Source organism: Corvus hawaiiensis, chromosome 6, assembly GCF_020740725.1.
Source record: "Corvus hawaiiensis isolate bCorHaw1 chromosome 6, bCorHaw1.pri.cur, whole genome shotgun sequence".
NCBI classification, from domain to species: Eukaryota; Metazoa; Chordata; class Aves; order Passeriformes; family Corvidae; genus Corvus; species Corvus hawaiiensis.
Window position 1 is genome coordinate 38101285 of NC_063218.1, and position 18574 is coordinate 38119858.

General features: G+C 42.1%; 1 protein-coding gene across 6 annotated transcripts in view; it reads right to left on the minus strand.

Moving 5' to 3' along the window:
• The window catches only part of MAPKBP1 (mitogen-activated protein kinase binding protein 1), a 103214-nt gene that overhangs the window by 23061 nt on the left and 61579 nt on the right, over positions 1-18574 (minus strand). For 5 of the 6 annotated variants that reach the window (XM_048306293.1, XM_048306294.1, XM_048306291.1 and 2 more), the window contains exons 9-21: positions 18301-18318; positions 17620-17780; positions 15235-15424; positions 14086-14232; positions 13012-13196; positions 12810-12901; positions 12183-12308; positions 10440-10510; positions 9870-9991; positions 8907-8982; positions 6273-6384; positions 5653-5716; positions 2469-2594 (exon numbers count right to left, since the gene is read on the minus strand). In XM_048306293.1, coding sequence (XP_048162250.1) covers positions 2469-2594; positions 5653-5716; positions 6273-6384; positions 8907-8982; positions 9870-9991; positions 10440-10510; positions 12183-12308; positions 12810-12901; positions 13012-13196; positions 14086-14232; positions 15235-15424; positions 17620-17780; positions 18301-18318 — 1490 coding nt within the window. The remainder of the gene's footprint in view (positions 1-2468; positions 2595-5652; positions 5717-6272; positions 6385-8906; positions 8983-9869; positions 9992-10439; positions 10511-12182; positions 12309-12809; positions 12902-13011; positions 13197-14085; positions 14233-15234; positions 15425-17619; positions 17781-18300; positions 18319-18574) is intronic. The other variant, XM_048306292.1, reaches the window with a different exon arrangement.

Sequence of the window (18574 nt, forward strand, 5' to 3'; positions counted from 1 at the left end):
AAATTTTTGGAGGGACTGAAAATGCTGGAGCTCTTCAGTTCAAAGAACAGGCTGGATGAAGAGAGGTTATGAAAAAGGTTTACAAAACCATGGGCACTACCAATAGCTGGCAGCAGAACAAAAGATCACAATATTCAGAATCAGAGGACTTTCAATAAAACTAGTAGGAATGTGTTTTAACAGAGACAAAAAAAGTCCTTTCCACAGAGAGCAGTGAACTCCAGGAACTTGCCACCAAAGAAGGCTGCAGAGGCAGGCAATATTATGAAGTTCAAAAAGAATTTATACAAACTCAATGGACAATGGTCCATGACCAGATAGTAAAGGGAACACATAGAGATGTACCTCCTAACATCCCCGATGTAACAAAGGAGCATGAGGCAACTGGACCACAAAGGCTCATACAGCAAGGCTCACAGAGTGTCTCACTAAATAGCATCTTCCACTGCCACGATCACAGGCAGAATACTGGGCTTTGTGAAGCACTGGTTTTACCCAAAAAGGCACCTTCTGTGTGTTTACACTGCTCATGTTCCTCACCTGGGTCAGCTCCTGCCCTGACAGTTGCAACTGGATAGAAAGCACTGTCCTGAATTGGAAATCTTCATCTCCCACTGCCTCCTCAGATCAATTTTGTTACCCCAGTATTATTTTGATTATTCATCCTGTAATACGCTCATACCATGGAACTAGCAGAAAGTGCTACTTCCCCCACCAAATTCTAGCAATACTGTTCTAAAGAAGATCTAGTAGAACAAAGGAATTATCACCAGGCAGGGAACTCTCTCATACTACTGGCAGTCTTTTGAGACAACAACTTTACACCACAAGTTGCAACTCAACTCTCTACTGCAACCTACACAGACAGGCTCTGGAAACAATCAGAACAGATGCAGGGCACCTAGAAAATAAATCTCACTCAAGTTCATTAGTTTTCCTTCTCCCACCTCAATAATGCTGGTCCAATAGGCTCTTCTTCCATCGTCAGTACCAATCCAAAATGCTCTGAAGTTATGTCTTTGCTGATCTCCAGTTACCACAGCGGACAATCAAAACTGAAAACAAGCTTTCAAAGCTGACAAGCAGATTCAAGGCTTGCAAAGAGGCTACCAAACAAGTTTAATAAAGTTCTGGGCTTGGCGTGGCACTAGCACCGCCCTTCAGCAAGCGTCTGTGATGGAAACAAGTATCACCTCACGTGGAACAGGACTGGGATTATCTGTCACAGGCTGAGCTGTGGTAGGGTAAGGCTGCAGCTGCTGGAATAATGGAGGGACTGCTATAAAAAGCACATTGCTTGACAGATCCCGAACTTTATGTAGAAAAAAGGCTTCCTGAGTTTTCCCAGCATCGTTACCAAAAGCACTTACTAGACAAGACTCATTTCAAGAATGAGCAGATCAAGACTTTCCAAAACAAAACTATGCAGACAGACTTGTTACAACATTGCTTGCTCCCAAAGGGGGTGGGACAGTCCTCGTGATACTCAACAACCAGCGTGGTAAATCCTCTAACGCTTTGGGTACTTTTATATCCAGAACTCCATTTGTAGTCATTTGGGACATAGGAACAACAACAACAAAAAAATCTGTGTTTATCCTTTTTTCCCCCACTGTGATCTCGTATCATTTTGGTCAGGACTCTCCCCTGCATTGCTTACAATCCAACTAGTCTCAGTTACTTACAAACTACAGAGAAACCAAACACATTGCACTAATAATCAAAAATGCCCTGTCACTCTTGTTCTGTTTAAAAACAGAAGCACTACTTTTTAAAGAAAGGTCACCAGATAAATTTAGATCTATTTAGCTTGTAGGCTGCAGTAATTTGTTTTTAGATACGTTGTTTACCAAGCAAAAAATAATATTATTTAGCTAGCAAGAGCTTTTTCTATTTAAATTATTTTTGTGTTTATTATTCATATTATAATTATTTTAGCTGGGTTTTTACAAAGCCTCCAGAAAATAGTTAACAAAGAAACAGCAAAACTGTAAGGAATGTTTTAGAATTATGATAAACATAGCCAATTCATACAGCTCACAGGTGTACTTCAGTACTGACACTGCAGAAAGCAGCCTTTAAATTGCATTCAGCTTAGATCTAGAGAACTTTATTCAAGAAGGATCACAGCTTCCCTGGTAGGATTCTGTGTACCATCCTCACTATTCCTAGGTGAACTGCTTATTAAAATTTCTGACCACATCATTAAACTAAATTAAGACACGAGAGGCATTGCATACATATTGCAATTAGTGAAGCACACTAAGCCTGTCTGAAGATCCCAGTCTGGTTTCTATATCCAAAGAAGAGGGGTACAAAACCCATGGCAAATTCAACAGAGGAATACGAGAACTTTTGGAAGACGCTATCAGTGAAGACAGCAAAAACCTTACAGTTGAATCCCAGTGCCACTCTTTCACATTCCACCCTACAAAGCCAGCCACCTCTTCTCAGTCTGCTCTGCTCACCTCATGAGTCCAGCTGCCTTGTGAGGAGGAGACTTCTCCACCTGCTTCCCTCTCTGTTTCATGTCAGACAGTCGCTGCCGCATGTTGATGGTCATCTCTGAGCTCAGACGCCAGATGAAGATGCAGCTGAAAGAGGGAAAGGTGAGGCTGGCACCAAGTCTCAGTTAAGTTTATTGGTACTAATTCCCACTGCAGAGACAAACAAGAGCCCTTCTGTCTGCAGCAGAGAGACACACGCAGAAACAGCTTCAAAAAAACTCAATCCCATCACAAGCCTCATGACAAAAGGGTTGAACCTGCCTGTCAAAGACTCCCTATGAGCGAGAGCAACTGCAGAGATATTTACACAGACCTGTCTCTGATCCCATACCTCTATTTGACTATCTGACCAGCTGCTAAAGGAAATGCTGTAACAAGTCCCTCCATGGTCACCAGGGTAAGTGGAGCCTACAGATGTCCCTTGCATCCTCTACCAGTGGATGAAGTCTCTGACTGCCACTACCCCCGCAAAGGCAAGGCCTTCCTAATGCCCACCATCCCATGGAGTCTCTGTGCTGTAATAACAGTTAAGCTCATGTGGCAGTACTTTTTGCAGTCAGGGTGCTCCTAATATTTTACTTGGGACTCCATACAGGACACTTGCACAGAATTTACGCAGCCATTAGCTCAGCACGTCAGAGCACAGTGCTAATAACACCAAGGCTATAAATTCAATCCCTGTATGGGCCATTCACTTAAGAGCTGGATTTGATGATCCTTGTGGGCCCCTTCCAATTCAGAATGTTCTGTGAAATTTGACTGAGTTTGGTCAACAGATTCAAAAGCATTTGAGAGAAGGAAACCAACAGTGTGGTCTCATTTCATGAATTTCTTCAGAAATTCAGCTTAAAAAAATATATTCCTCATCACATTAAAGAATACCATATCTCATGTTCAGCTACTAGAAAGTAAAATGACCAGCATTGTCTTTGAAATTTGACCCTAGTGCTAACTAACTCTTTTCATCTCAGTCATCTTTCCTGTCTAGCTGGGTATACCTACACTGATGTAGAAACAGAGATGGTGTTTTGGCTATCACTTATAAAATCCTGCACCCTGCTTTGGAATCCAAAGAGGATTTAATTCAGTTTTTCAAGACCCATCAGTGCCAGTACTCCAATACATAGAAGACTTTTCAATTACTGACTTCTCCCTCTTTTCTTGATAGCATGTAAACATTAATTTGCTTTGCCATTTTGAACAACGACCATGAACTTTGGTCTCCCTGACCTGAGGCAAATGTCAAAAGTGCTAGGATACTGAATACCTGAATGTTCTTCATTTTTTTCTCTCTCATGAGGAAACAATTTAAAAGGTTTTAACCATATCACACCAAAAAAGCCCATAAACCCCTGTCTGCAGTCTGTGGAGATTTTAGAGCAAAACTAAAACTTCCCTTCTTGTCCCCAGTGCCATGCTCAGGAGCACCACTCCCAGCTACTGAAATCACATACAGACACTTCCCCCATTGCCTGTGAACACACTGTCATCCTCCCACTGGAGCTTTTCAACCAGGAGAAAGGGCTGAGGCACTGTGTCTGGGAACCATGGCAACCCAGGGCAGCCAGCTGTTTCCCCTCAAGGAGCAGCTAGCTCTCTGCAAGTAACAGCAACCATAATCTGCTGCTGAAAAGGTACTGAAATGGAGGAAACAAAATTCTGAAAGCAAATCTGGCTTGTTCGTTAATCCCACGCCTGCAGTTATCAAACCTAGAGACAAGCAGCAAACAACCTGCACTCAACACAAACTCTACAGAAACGAGCACCCACCTACCCCTTCTTTTGCTGGGGTTGGGGAGGGGGTTTTGTTTTGTTTTTTCTTACTTTGCATTACTTTTCTCACATGAATCTCACAGTCCTTGTGTCTTTTCTCATCACTGTTTTTCTTTCTATTCTCAGCTCTATTCTTTTGCACATGCTGCTGTGTGTGAACAGACTATTTTCCCTGTTCTCCTTTGAAAAAGATGCTTTCTCATCTCTTTATAGCAGACTTCTTCATGCATCCTTTCCTCACTTCTCATCCAACTCCTGCATACCCTTAGTGAAGAAAATGACCCTTTTTCTCATGGAAATGTCAACAAAAGAATGTTGCACTAAATCACAAGGATCACTAGGGATTTCAAACCTTCCATGTTTCTGGAATTTGTCAGAAGTTCACAACAAAAGGATTCTCTCTCCTGCAACTTTTTTCCCTAAACTATTTAACCACATGAAAGGAAAAGAAAGAGGAAAACTAAATAATTTGTTTATTACTGAAAGACAGAAACAACCAACTGATGAGATTTCATGTGATATATTGTATGTTCTGTAACAACTCACCCTCTAAAACCCTCTTTCCAATTCAGTTGTGTTTTATTAATTAAAAAAAAAAAAAAGAGAGAGAGAGAGAGAGAGAGAATCTGGGTTGCTCTGAACTTGCAATAGCACCCCAGGAACCATCTTTCTCAAAAGAAAAATTTTATCCAGTTCAGCTGATTTAAGCATTCACTGATTCCAGAAATAGTGGCTCCACTCACCTATACAATCATCGTACTAGGCACATATTCTCCTTTTTCCCTTGGGCTCAGTCTGGTGATTACTTAACCTTTTAGTGAACTGATTTAGCTCACTAAATGTGCAGAAACTCATCTCAGGGGAGTAGTGATGTAGTGACCTGAATCAGCTGAATGAGGGGTCAGCTGCACCACTGCTGACTCAGGGGAGCGGGAAGAGGACCATATGGACAGGATCAAAAAGCGGGGACAGGCCTGTCCCTTTTGCTGCTAAACAAGCTCTTTCACCTGGTGAAACCTCACCAACAGGAGTAGTGCAAGAAAAAGTTTCGGCACTACTAGCAAAAATAGCACAAGATGCCTTATATTACAGACCTGAAGGCTGGTCAGGAAACAGGTCACATCTCTGTCCCCTTTCCAGCAGAGAATAGTATTTACACTCAGAAAAGGAAAATACTTCACATGGGTATTTCATAACATAAACTCTGTGAGCTTTGCCAACAGCACACATTTAGGATTCAGAAAGCTATCAGATTTATTTGGAATTCATAAAACATCCCTAAAAAAAAAAAAAAATCTACCTTTCTTAAGGACATCCTAGATCCAGTATGAGATGGCATGAGCCAGTATTACAAACAAGCAAAACCTCTTACCTGTCACCAGAAACAGAGATCAGATGTTTGCAGTCATTACTGAATTTCATCCCAGTTACAATCTCTGTGTGAAGTAAAGCACAAAAAAACCAATCTTCCCTGAATTATTGAAATGGACAGAAGAGATCATTAGCCAAATAGGCTAGCTATATTCAGTAATTCACACTTCACAGATCAATATGCCCCAATTACCATAACCATTTAACCAAGAATCTAGGCTTGACATAGGAAGGGGACCCCACGGCAAAATATACATGAAGACTGAATTCTCTTTTTGCCTATAATAGAATAGCTCCTGCATGGTAGGAGCTGAGGGTATATCATAATGAAACTGAATACACTGAAAAAAACACAGACTACCTTATAGGCTATTAGAAAAACTGTGTAAGTAAATACATGGCTTGACATTTGTGTGTGTGTGCACTTGTGTGCAAAATGCAAAAATTGAACTTGCAATAAAATAGGCTATTACAATTTCATCCAACTACAACCTACTCAAAAATACCAATTAGGTAAACTTTGGTGGGGAGGAATCTTCAGAAAGCTTTGACTAGTATCAGACCCCTACTATATAGTCATCAGCAGAAAAAAATGCATTTCCAGAAGGTTACAAGCCTTACCTGAGTGTCCATACATGGTTGCAACACACTCGCCAGAATAGAAATCAAAGATGGAGAGGTTCTTGTCAGAACAACTGGTTGCAATGTAAAGACCAGAAGGGTCTGTTTGCACCTGGTTTAGGAGACCAGAGGAATGCAAAGATCTGGTGAGAAACTACCTTCAAACTACATGAAAATAGTCCAGAACACCCAAGACAGTCAGAATAAAATGCAAGTAGCGCCCACAGGATTCCAACTGAGTACCACCCTATCCAGCATTCCAGGACAAATCTCCTACCTAATCCTGACTAGACTTCTAGGAGTCTCTCCAACCTAATCAGAGACTGAAGGCACTTAAATTAAATGCCTTCATGACTGTGAAGGCATTGCCACCAGTGGACAGACCTCTACCTCTCTCCTACTTTCTTCTAACCATTGGGGTCTTACTTTCTTCTATGTTAAGATCAAAACAAAACAACAAGAACACCCCCAACCCCAAAACACACACACCATAAAAAAAGAAAAAAGAAATCACATCTGACAGAGTTAAGTGAAATATTACAGGATTCAAGTCTTCAGGAGAGAAAGCAAAAAAGAACTCAACACTGCCAAGAAACTTTGATAATGATGCTGTCACAACTCCAACATTTGCAACTCCCATTTTTCAGCTATTTTGTTCATTGTGTGTTTTTTCATATGCACCTATTTGTTGCTTTATCTTGGATCAAATAGAAAATCCCCTGAAAATGCCTGACCAGGTCTAAAGCAGCACTACACAGCAAATACAGTTACTGTCACCCAATGTCCTGCTCTGTCTTTTATAGAGTTTTAAGGAACTGAGAGGGAAAACTATGTTTTTCAAGGGAGACATGGTATTTAAATAATGGTAATTCTTCTGGTTCCTTATGTTTATTTTGTTGATGTTTGCTTCCAGCATCACTGTTTGGGTTCTACTCATTAAACTGCAATGTGTATTATGATCTCAGAATAACATGCCAAGGAAGTTTAAATTCCAGAGACAACCATAATCCCTTGGTTACATAATTGTCTTAAAAATGAGCAAAGCAACAGTAAAAGTAATTGAGATACACATTAAAAAAAAAAAAACCAACACCAAAAAGGATATTAAAAACAAAAAATCCAGCTCTCAGAACATGTCATGGTTTCTTGTCTGAGAAAGATCTAATCAAGCACCTAAGCTTATCAGCAATTTAAAGTGTAGCATCAATTTTTCATTTTCTTTACTCTGGCTTATAAAAAATTTGTAGGAATTATAATAGGCAAAGAGAAAGAATTTTTCATTCTCTGTAAAACAGAAGAACTGACACTGAACAAAATTATTTGTTTTCCCCTCCCTTTTTACCCAGTTATTTACACCCATCAATAATTTCAACTAGAAGGGAACTACAACTATCATCTATTCCTGCCTGACCAGTTCAGAGTTGACCAAATTAAAGCTTGTTATTAAGCGCATTGATCAAACGCATCTTCAACACTCTCAGGCTTGGGGCATTGACCACCTCTCCAGGACATCTGTCCCAGTGTTTTACCAAACTCTCAGGAAAGAAATGCTTCTTAATGTCCAGACTAAACCTCCCCACTGCAAATTTGAACCATTTCCACATATCCTGTCACTGGATCCCAGGGAGAAGAGCTCAGCACCTCCCTCTCTGTGTCCCCTCCTCAGGAAGCTGTAGAGAGCAATGTGGTCACCCTTCAGCCTCTTCCTCTCCAAACCAGGTAAGCCCAATGTCCTCAGCTGCTCCTCAAAGGACATTCCTTCCAGGCCCTAATAATTATACTACTGCATTATAGCAGTAGAAAAATTATCAGTGAAAAATAAAAATACAATGAAGAAGCTTGTTTGGCAACTTAACCTGAGAGATATTTTGATTTTGTCAACTGGTTTTCCCTCTTTATAGATAGACAAGAATGCAGTTCTTCCACTCAACTGTGAATCTTGTACACATCAGATTTACCAGGGTAAGCCCTGGATAGTGGCAGAAACAGGCATGCTGTGCTGGCCCAAGGCCTGGATGCACTCAGCAGGTAGAAAACATCCACAGACGCTCTCTAAGAAGTACCAGGCTTGTCCAGAACTCCAAGACCCAAGCTTTTCAGGGCAGATGCTATTTAATTTTATCAACTCAAAGAGTTTCCTTTGTATTTGCCCTCTGAAATCGACTTCACAAACACTGATCAACAGGCATTTCCACTTTAAAAACTAACTAACAAAACTAACTAACAAAACCAGTCAAGAAACCCAGAATGAGGTCTCTGGAGTAGAAAGTAAAATATCAAATTAAATGGATTAAACCATCTCCTGACAGATATTGGTGCAGTTCCACTTGTTTTTACAGCATGGTCCAGTGACTCACTTCAGAAACAGGACAGAGAGAAAAATCATACATCAGCTTCAGCATTCATTGACTCTTTTCCTGTTTTAGCCTCATGAAACCCAAATACATTACCAGCCCTTAAGGGTGGAAATAGAAGGAAGCAGCCAGCAGGGTAAAGGACAGAGTATGGAGCAAGTAAAAAAAAAAAAAAAAACCAAATTACTGTATTCAGATTTGTATTTCATTTTCTTGCCCCTGAGCTGCATTCAGAGAAGCTGAAAAAAACTGAAAATGGAAGGAAAAGAAAACAGCTTACTTTGATAAGGGTGCCATCTTCACCTTGGGATCCCTTGTAAAGCTTCTTCTGCTTCCCACTGCTTATGTTGAAAACCCTGAGGGAGTGACATAAGATAACATGGCTCATTTTTGCCCAGGTACTGCTCTGGGGCTCTTGTCACCAGGATCCTTTTCCCTCCCTGTTCCTCATTCCACATAAAATACAGGAAACAGGGCCAAGCTACAGGAAGTGGAGAAATTATCTCCATGAAGTATTATCACCAATCAGTTAAATGGTTCAAGAAAAAAACCTCAAAAGTAATGCAGAGGCAGATCATCTGAATTAAAATTGATGATTTATTCCCAAGCCAATAATCAATCAGTCCTCACTGCTGTAAAAATACCTGGCCTCCTTCATACTAGACCAAAGAGAGCAAGACACTTTATTTATGTTAGAATACAAAACCAAATCACATCCAGTAGTGATATTTAGCTATGACCAAAACTCATACCATCTCATACAGCTATAATAGGAGACACACAACTACAGAGAGACTCCTTTGCTTTCATTCAGACTGATTGGAGAAATGGATAAAAAAGGAACAGAGAACAGACTCCACTTGTTCAATGACAGTCACATCTAATTCAGTTTTAGGTTCCCACAATCCCAGGTATTTCACAGGACCTCACAGCTTTTCACTAAGTACCTTCAAAACCAAAATTACCACAGTGCAGAAGTTCTTGCCCCACAGCTCAATGATGTGCCAAGGAAGGCACACTTGCTCTCCCAGTAGAAAACCTTTGCAATGAGTAGCCAAGAGTCCCATGGGCGTTGCACATAGTCACAGCTTTTTATCAGTGAGGGGAAAGGCAGAGTTCAACCTCACAGTGCCTCAGATCTGTCTGAAAACGCTGTATCAAAGAACTGAGAGGAATAATGATGGAGATGGAGCTGCCTTGTTTATGACTGCAAAAATATTTTCAAGATGAGAAGGAAACTAACCTTATGTTACGATCCTGGCATCCAATAGCTGCGTATTTCCAGCTGGGGTCCACATCCATGTCATAAAGTGTGGTCTTCCTAACAATGTGATGTGTTCGGGTAAACTGGACCCCTTCTCCTGTCTAAACACACAGATAAAAACTGTGTCAAAATCAAGTAGGTAATCCATTTTTAAAAACAAGTAAATCCAGATGAGTCTTCTCACACAGCCAGCACAAAACAATCCTTCCCAGGGAGCTGCTGGGAACAGATGAGACTGGAGGCACATGGAACTCTTCCCTCCAGCACATACTCTTTCACCAGTCCTCACAATAGGTCTGGCAGTGAAAGAAAAGCAGATATCCTAACAGTTCGGTGTTTCACATCTTGCTGGGAGAGGTCAGGCTGGGAGTAGCTGCGTGCTTCACAGAACTAGTTCTCTGAATGTAATCTCTTCTATCGAGTCAGCAGGAGGCACTGAGGCTGAAATAGCAACAAGCTCATACAGAAATTCTGATATCATTCTTTGAAGTAACTCCTTTGTGGAGAGATTATAAATTAGAACTGTACAAAAAGCTGTGATAAGGTTACCTTCTGCGCAGTGCGGAAATAGATGCTCTTGTCCGCCCCACAGCTTATCATTCTCACTTTCCCATCGTTGGCTGGAGAGAAAAGGCAGGAGACAAAAGATAAACACATACACAAGGTGGAGAAAATGTTTCAATTTATACCACTGCTCATTTATTCCAGTCTTGATTAGCTAAGACTGACTCCTCCCCAAGCAGCAAAACAGAAGCCCCTTCTCAGGGACATTTGTCTTTTATGCTCAGAGTGCATGAGGCCTTAACACAGAGGCTTTACAGGACAGATTAGGATGTAATTCTGTCTTCTCCCTCACCAATATGCTCATACCTCTGTGTGCCACAGCACTCTGTGGCAACATGGCACATGCACACACTGTAGAAGCAATAGGCACTTTTCAGACCTTAGACTTGGTCACACGTTTCTTGCTGCCCTATCTAACTGCAGGGGCAGGCTTCCCTTCTTCCCTTAGGACTCTTATGTAACCAATCAGCTCCTTCATCAATGCAACACCTGATAAAACTCTAAGCAGCGACAATGCATCCAACATCACACAGGCCCTTGGACTGCACCCACTTAGAGCATGCCTGCACTTGGCTCATAGACCAGCACAAAGGCTTTAGCTGCCAGCCCTTGAGCCCACTTCCCTCATCTCCCAGGAAGTCAGCTGGCTGCATTCAAGGCCAGCTCACTGATAAGACAGATCTGTCAGAGCAACTTTTGCTGGCCTTGGAGCTCCTCCAGAAAAAAACTTGGAAAAGTCACACAGTTGTGTTGGGGAGCCCGTGCTGTGAAGCTTCAGAGAATCCCTTCACTCAGGAGCAGTTTTCAAGCTGAGGTTCTCATCCTTGAGCCCCAGCTGAGCTACACAGCAGCAGCATTGCAGCCACAGCTGTGCCTGGACACATACCCACAATGATCTGAATCCTGACCCAGCCCATGGACTCACCTTCCTGATCTGAACTCCATCTTGCCTTGCTGCTGTGAACTTGCCTGGCAGGCACTGAACTGTAGCTGTCCCTGACCACTCCAGACTGATCAAGACCTTGAATTGCTTGAATTCACAGTCTTATCACTATGGATTTGTCTGGTGACCTGGACTACTGGCTGTACCTAGTTACCGCCACTGGACTTGATCTGTTCCTGTTCACATCCTGTGGTACTTTCCCACTACCAGTGGAAAAGGCCACTACCTTTGCCTGCCTTCCTGTCACTCCTGGCTACTGGCTTTTCCTGACAGAGCAGCCAACTCTTGCTGTTCCCAACTGGTATCTGACCATCAGTAGCAACTGGGTGCTGGGGATAAAATGTGCTCATTACCAGGAATGCAGACTCTTACAGTGGTTTTCAATGACAAATTTACTTTACTCAAAACTTTTTTTGTGTGTGTTTGGGGATTTTTTTTGGACAACTGTTCACAGTTCTCCTAAATAAGAGCAACATGTAGTCCTCTGAAATTAGTTAAAGGGAGTAAATAATTAGAGAAAACAGTTTTCCAAAGAAATGCTGAGGACTTTCAGGAGAGGTTTTTTCTGGGAGGAAGAAGGTGAGGAAAAGAAAGCAAAACCAGAAAAGAAGGCAAGTATCACCTTCTTTCAGGACTGCAACTAAAAAAGATGACCAAAAAAAACCCCCAGCTGCAGCTTCAAATTGACCTAGCCCAGTATTTAAGTAGCTGAAATTACTTTACAGACACAATGGGACAACAGCAGTGCTCAAACCCAGCTTTGGAGGGAGGCCATAATTTTCTACCTGCAAACTTCACTGCAGTGATGGAAGAAGAATGTTCATCCAGGGTTTGCTGCAGGCTATAGTCCTTCCCAGCATCCAAGACATGAATCAATCTATCCCGACTGGCTGAGGCTAAGAGCTTTAAACCTGTCAGAAAGTTAAAAAGAGTGCAAGATCATGACTTAAAAAGTCATTTTTAAAACAGCTTCCCAAGTCATCTTAGGGACAAAACATTATACTGTAGCTAACTGCATAGACAGACACAAAGTAACACCCCTGATTTTCACATTATAATACTATATATACTAATATATATAGTATTATATATAATATACTATATATATTATATATAGTATATACTATATATATATTATATATATATATAGTAATATACTATATATACTAATACTAAATTTCACATTATAATACTAAACAGAAAAAGTTTCAATCTCAACATACAATATTCCAATACAAAGTAAGAGAAAGAAGACTTTTTTCAAAGGCTGGCCCTACTGGCCCAACACTACAAGCCTGCTCTGAAATTCAGGAGTAGCTCACCATGATAATTCTAACATGCCATAGTTGGACATTCTGACTTGATCAACATTACATTTATAGACAAAGGGGAATCAGCTCAACTGCATTTACCTGTGTCGGGTTTGGAGTATTCCAGACATAGGATCTCAGAGTCATGGGCTTCCACCTTCAGCATTTCCTTCAGAGACTGCAACTCATATATTCTAAGACACAACATGGCTCATTTCAGTACGTTTATTAAATTAACAATACCTGTTTCTGATTCTCATGTCTGAGCAGACTGCAATCTGCATAAGAAGGTTTATGGGATTACCTGAGAGTGCCTATCCTGTCCCCCGAGGCCAGGTGCTCCCCGCTGGGACTCACACAGACCGTGCGTATCCCCACCTTTGTATCCAGCACTTGTGCATCAGCTTTCTCTGCACTTCCTGCTGAGTTGTAATCAGTGTCCAGAAGTACCTGAGTGTTGTCATCTACATAGATGATTTTCATCAAGTCCTGGGGACACAATACACCCAGAAATATTTACTAGTTACCAAATATTAAAGCAAAGCATCTGCCTTAGAAACTGAGCTCCTGGCCAACATAAACATTTTATTGGCAATAATGCTGTAACTGGTAAGACCTCTTAGCTAGCAGCAAGCACTAAGCACCTTCATATTGTAGGATGAAAGTTTCCAGCTGTATCTCACAATCACCCTTTTCAAAAGACTCAAGCTAGAAACTAACAGCATCTCCTGCACTACTGATGACCTCTGGGATTAGTGATTACAACATATTAGGGCATGCAGCAAGAATCTGAAAGACTTCTAGGGATCATCTAAGTCAGCCTTCTGAGAAGTGACAGAAAAAGCAAGAATTTTTTCCACTTGCTTCCTGAGATCAGGACTGCTGTGTCCACAGATCTTCCATGATCTGAAGCAAATGTCCATATGTAGTCACTGTCCTCTATGATTATGCTCCCTCTTATATAGATGAAGTGAGTGCAAGCTGTTTTTCATTCAGTTCTCCCCAACCTCTGCTTCATTTAATGCACCTTTTCCAAACAAATCTTAAAAGTGGTTACACATCACAGAGATGCAGAAAAAGAGAACCAGCTCTCCGGAAGCATATGGCCCTTATGGAAGAGACTAAGCTTGATGAATCCACGGGCAGCTTATGAAAACAGCAATAGTCCCCAGGACTGTTTCAGACAAACTGTCCTTCCACCCAGTACTCCTTTCATGTTTCTTCAGGTTCATACATGTAACCAGATTTGTGCTCAGTTTACAGAGAAACCTGTGTTGACTTGGAGATCCAAAGAAATTTGGGCCTTAACTTGGGAATACCTGTGTGTGAAGAAGAGCAACCCCAAGGACAAGGAGGCAATCCAAACCTAGGTTCTTACATTGCTGAGGATGTTGCGGTGCAGGGCTGTGCCATGGATGTTGGAGCTTTCAGTGTTCCACAGACGAATGGTGTTGTCAGAGGAGCAGGTGATGAAAGAACCAGGGGGGAGGCAGGGCTGATTGTTGTCCTTCACCTCTGGATACATCTAAGGGCAGGTAAAATCAACCCCTGAATAATACTGCCTGGCATCTGCCATTCTAGATACTGGTAGCAAATTTCAAAAAAAAAATGAGACAAAAGGGTTGTCTTCTGTTTTCTAAACATGAAAGCCAGACAGTTCTGATAAAAACCTCTTTGCAGACCAGAGTTTCATACTGACTTCAAACAAATGTTCACTGAGCTTCCCTGATCACAGAAAAACCTCCTTAAGAAGCATGCAACAAGCCAGTATCCTTTGTTTCTAATAGTTCAAAGAGAGCACCTCAAATCCCAGACAATGACCATGCAATAACCACCTTGCACTGTTGTTTGCAACTTTCATCTACTACTGTCTATTTATAATTCAGAAGGAAAGGGTGTGATGCAATTAGTAAATAATAACAGAGTTCTCAACCTCTTCCACTTTCTTTCCACTTTCCCCTTTCCTGACCACCGTTAGACATATTTCAACATATTAACAACTGCACTGTTTCCTATACCTCCTTTTCTTCCCTCTGTCCCTCTGAGGGAAAGCCAGCTAGACAGACTGGAAGATGACAGACACTTGAGAGACTATTTCCACATGTTCTGGTGAATATGTTAAGGAGGACCAGAGTTCAGACTTTATCACTGTTTCATGGTTTTTTGAAGCACTTGTTCACCACAAATCTCAAGCAATTTTTTGAGGTCAGCAATAATCTCTTTTGCATCCTCTAAAAGGAGGCTCTGTATTCAGCTTTGTTCAATTCTGCTTCTTCTCCCACCTCTCACTTTTTAATGGCGAGATTTTTTTTTCAGTAGCACACTGCATCTCACACAATCAGTCAGCTGTTGCAGTGCAGCCAAAGAACTGTTCTCAGGCCCAGTAGCAAACACACCAACCACAGGTGAAAATTTGAGTCAATTCTTTCCTTCTACAGTAAGTGTTTGCATTCAAATTTGGTAGCTCGTCTGATGACTTTCTCAGCTGCAACTCACAATCCAACACCTGTGTCTGCAGACAACATACCTCAATGTTCCACACACAGGAAGAGTGATACAAAGCAGAGTACACCTTGCCCACTTTCTTCGGGTCTTTGACATCCCACACATACAGGCTGTGGTCATTGTATACACAGGAAAGCCACTGGTTGGTGGGGTCAAAGGTCAAGGCAATTGTGTCTGGATACTTCGCATCAGCCACACCAGAGAAAAGACGGCTGCACAAAGAGAGAACAACAGCCTGGTTAATTTGTGCTCTCTAGGAGTCAGGGCAAGGAGCTCAAACAGGAGAGCTCAGATTCTCCACAGGGCACTGTTGAGGTGAACAATACACTGTGGCATATAGAGAGAGAGTAGCTGGCCAGGAAGACCTGTCTCTTGAACAACCGGAGTCCAAAAGAAGCCTCAAAGTCCCATTGCAAAAGTCTTTCTCCTTGCCATCCAGCACAGAGTCCCACCACATGTGACTGATTTTCCCTGAAGAAGGACCAAACAGGACACTTGATGATTACTGGAAATCATCGTAATTTGCCCTGCATAATCATGTGGCAAAATCCAAGTCAAATAATCTCAAAACAAAGAGAAGAGAGAGAATCATCTTTTGGTGGGTACTATATCTTGTTTACTAATAGCAGGAACTGCTCTTGCCAAGTAGAAGAACAAGCACTGCACTCAAAACACAGGAGCACATCAGCACGAGGGACAAAGGAATGGTTCATTTCAGTGGCCACTTGCCTGGCCTGCTTCCCTTCCACTCCCACCCCACACACAGGCCAGCGTGGTGCTGCTTGCAGCAGCTTGTGAGATGAGCAACTGCAGATGGATATAAAACATAAAATGCAGATGTCCTTTCTAGTTAGGCAAGCTCTCTGATGGTAACTTAGAAAGGAATTCTGTAGAGCCAGTAAACACCTCTTTGCCCAGGTGTGGCCCAAGATCACATGACCATGTGAACCCTGTATCTCTTCTACAGGTGTTCTCTGTTCAATCCTGCTGCCAGGCAAACAAAGGAGCTCTCTGTTGCCCTGAGGTGAACTCAACCATCCCACAGGCTGCTCATGATATTGAGCAAGGTAATTACAGACAGAGTGCCAGGGTGTTGAGAACTGGTAATTTTAAAGCACCCATGAAGCCAAAGTGCACGTAGCACACCAAACAACTGAAGCCCTGCTTCTGCACTTGCAAAGATTTGAGGGCTGGAAGAGCAGAAGAGCACAGCCCAAATTCTACTGAAAAATCAAGTAATTGATACAGTCGTGGGCAGTTCACTGCAGGCAACTGGCATCCCACAGAGAGGCTCTGGCATGCTTGGGAACATAAGGAGTCCTGTGTTTTAAAGCTTCTTTGGAAGTAATAAATTCATTTTAAAATGTTGTTAGATTGTAATCAGCACTACAAATACATATTTAAGATGCATATGAATATTTCTGCTTAACTGATGCATGAGAATAGCAGAGTTTTTCAAAAAGTCCATATATACAACTGCTTGATTTTAGCACTACCAGAAACTGTTTACATTTTAAACTGAAGAGAGTTCCTTTTCCAGCTCCCTTACTGGAACATCATTATCTCCCACTTATCTTCTGGAGGAGGATTATACAGTTCACTGTTTGAACCTTTACCTAAAGTTCCCAAGAAAAGTTTAGAGTATATATCTGTAGACATGGAGACTCCAGATACCCAGTGGCATAACGGCTGGTGGATTCGTATCGTTTTTAGATTTCTTTCCCCACTAGAGACAGAAGTGAAAGAGGGCAACAGAAGAACACTGGGAAAGCCTCCAGCCAGGACTGGCAAACACCCTCTACAAGAGGCAGACTGAACTGCATAGAAATCACATTACTCACCTCAAAAGGTAAGAAATAGAAAGCCAAGACAGAAGATACTGGAGCAAGATAGGAAAACAAGACAGCAGAATGCACAAGATTGAGGGAGAAGAAATATTACAGACAATAGTAGATTTAAGTCTATAAAAGATTGCAAGAGAGCCTTTGAGAAAATGCCCCATGAGAACATGGGCATCTCTTAGCAACATCATTGCTATGGAGGAGAGTGATAAGCAAAGGATGTGCCATGGTACAGAAACAACTGAAGCGTGCCACAGCATCTTGTGCCCTCTGCCTGCCTGCTCATAGCAACCAATGCCAAAATGCTCAGGTGTGGTGGCAATGTCAATGCCACCAGACCTGAGCAACCCCAGGGAGATGAAGAGCAAGATAAGCTGTGTACTCCAGCAACCAGGTTTGGGCTGTAGTCCAGTCATACAGGGCAAGGCTGCAACAGCTCAGAGAGATCTGCAACAGGCTGCCAATTTTAATCCATAAAAAGAGCATGCTCCAGATGGCAAAGGTCTGGGGAACAGTTCTAACCCCCACAAGCCTCCCTTGCTCCCTTCCACCCTTCTCCACAGTACCTGGCCTCAGTCACACTTGCGATGTCTGTTCCCAGGAAGTGTGGCTTCGGCAGAGTGGTGACAAAGTGAAGGTTCAGAGGGTTAAAAATCCGCACGGTGCCGTCAGCGCAGCCACAGAAGATGTAGTCATGATTCACAGAGATGCAGTTTGCCACAGTGGTCTAAGGAGGACACAGCACATGAGAGGGCAAATGAGAAATGTGCTCTCACATCAAAGGTCACCAGACACACGAGAGGGAGAACAGCAAATTGACAGACAAAGGAGTCATGGTCAGAAAAGCTGTAGTGAAGTCGAGCCCTGAGAGTAAGGAAAAGCCTAAAAATCAGTTTTTCCTTTCTGAAGAACTTTCCAGCCAAGGTCCACTACAGATCCCAAGTAGTTAGAAAAAAGCCCAGTTTCTCTGCCACCTACTATGATGGGAGGTCAGCAGAGCTACACATTTGCTCCAGCTGAGTCCTACTCTGAACATTGCTTTTGTTCCAGTGACATTCAACACCACTGGCAGGCAAGCAGCACCTCACCCTGTACTAGCACGCCAACACATTACCTGTCAGGAGAAGACAAGAAACAGAACAAAATGGATTTTCTTCCCCTCCCTTTGGGATATGTACAAATGGCAGAAAACGGTACAAAATGGAGGAAAGGGGATGAGTTCAATGCAAAAAGTTTTTTCAACTTACTGTGAAGCTGTCTGTATTCTGAGCGAGAGTGAAAGGCAGATTTTAGAGAGGAAAGGAAAGGAAAGGAAAGGAAAGAAAAGAAGAGGCATTTCACTTGAGTGAAAGCGTGGACAGACTTTTTCCCTTGATTTTAATACACTGGATCCTTTCAGGTGGGCATGTTACATTCAATTGAAAGGAAAACAAGCATGATCATATTCTTAACTATGGGCCAACCTGGTGGTTTAGAATAGCCAAATCAACTAGTACCTTGGCAACCTGCATTTGAGATGCA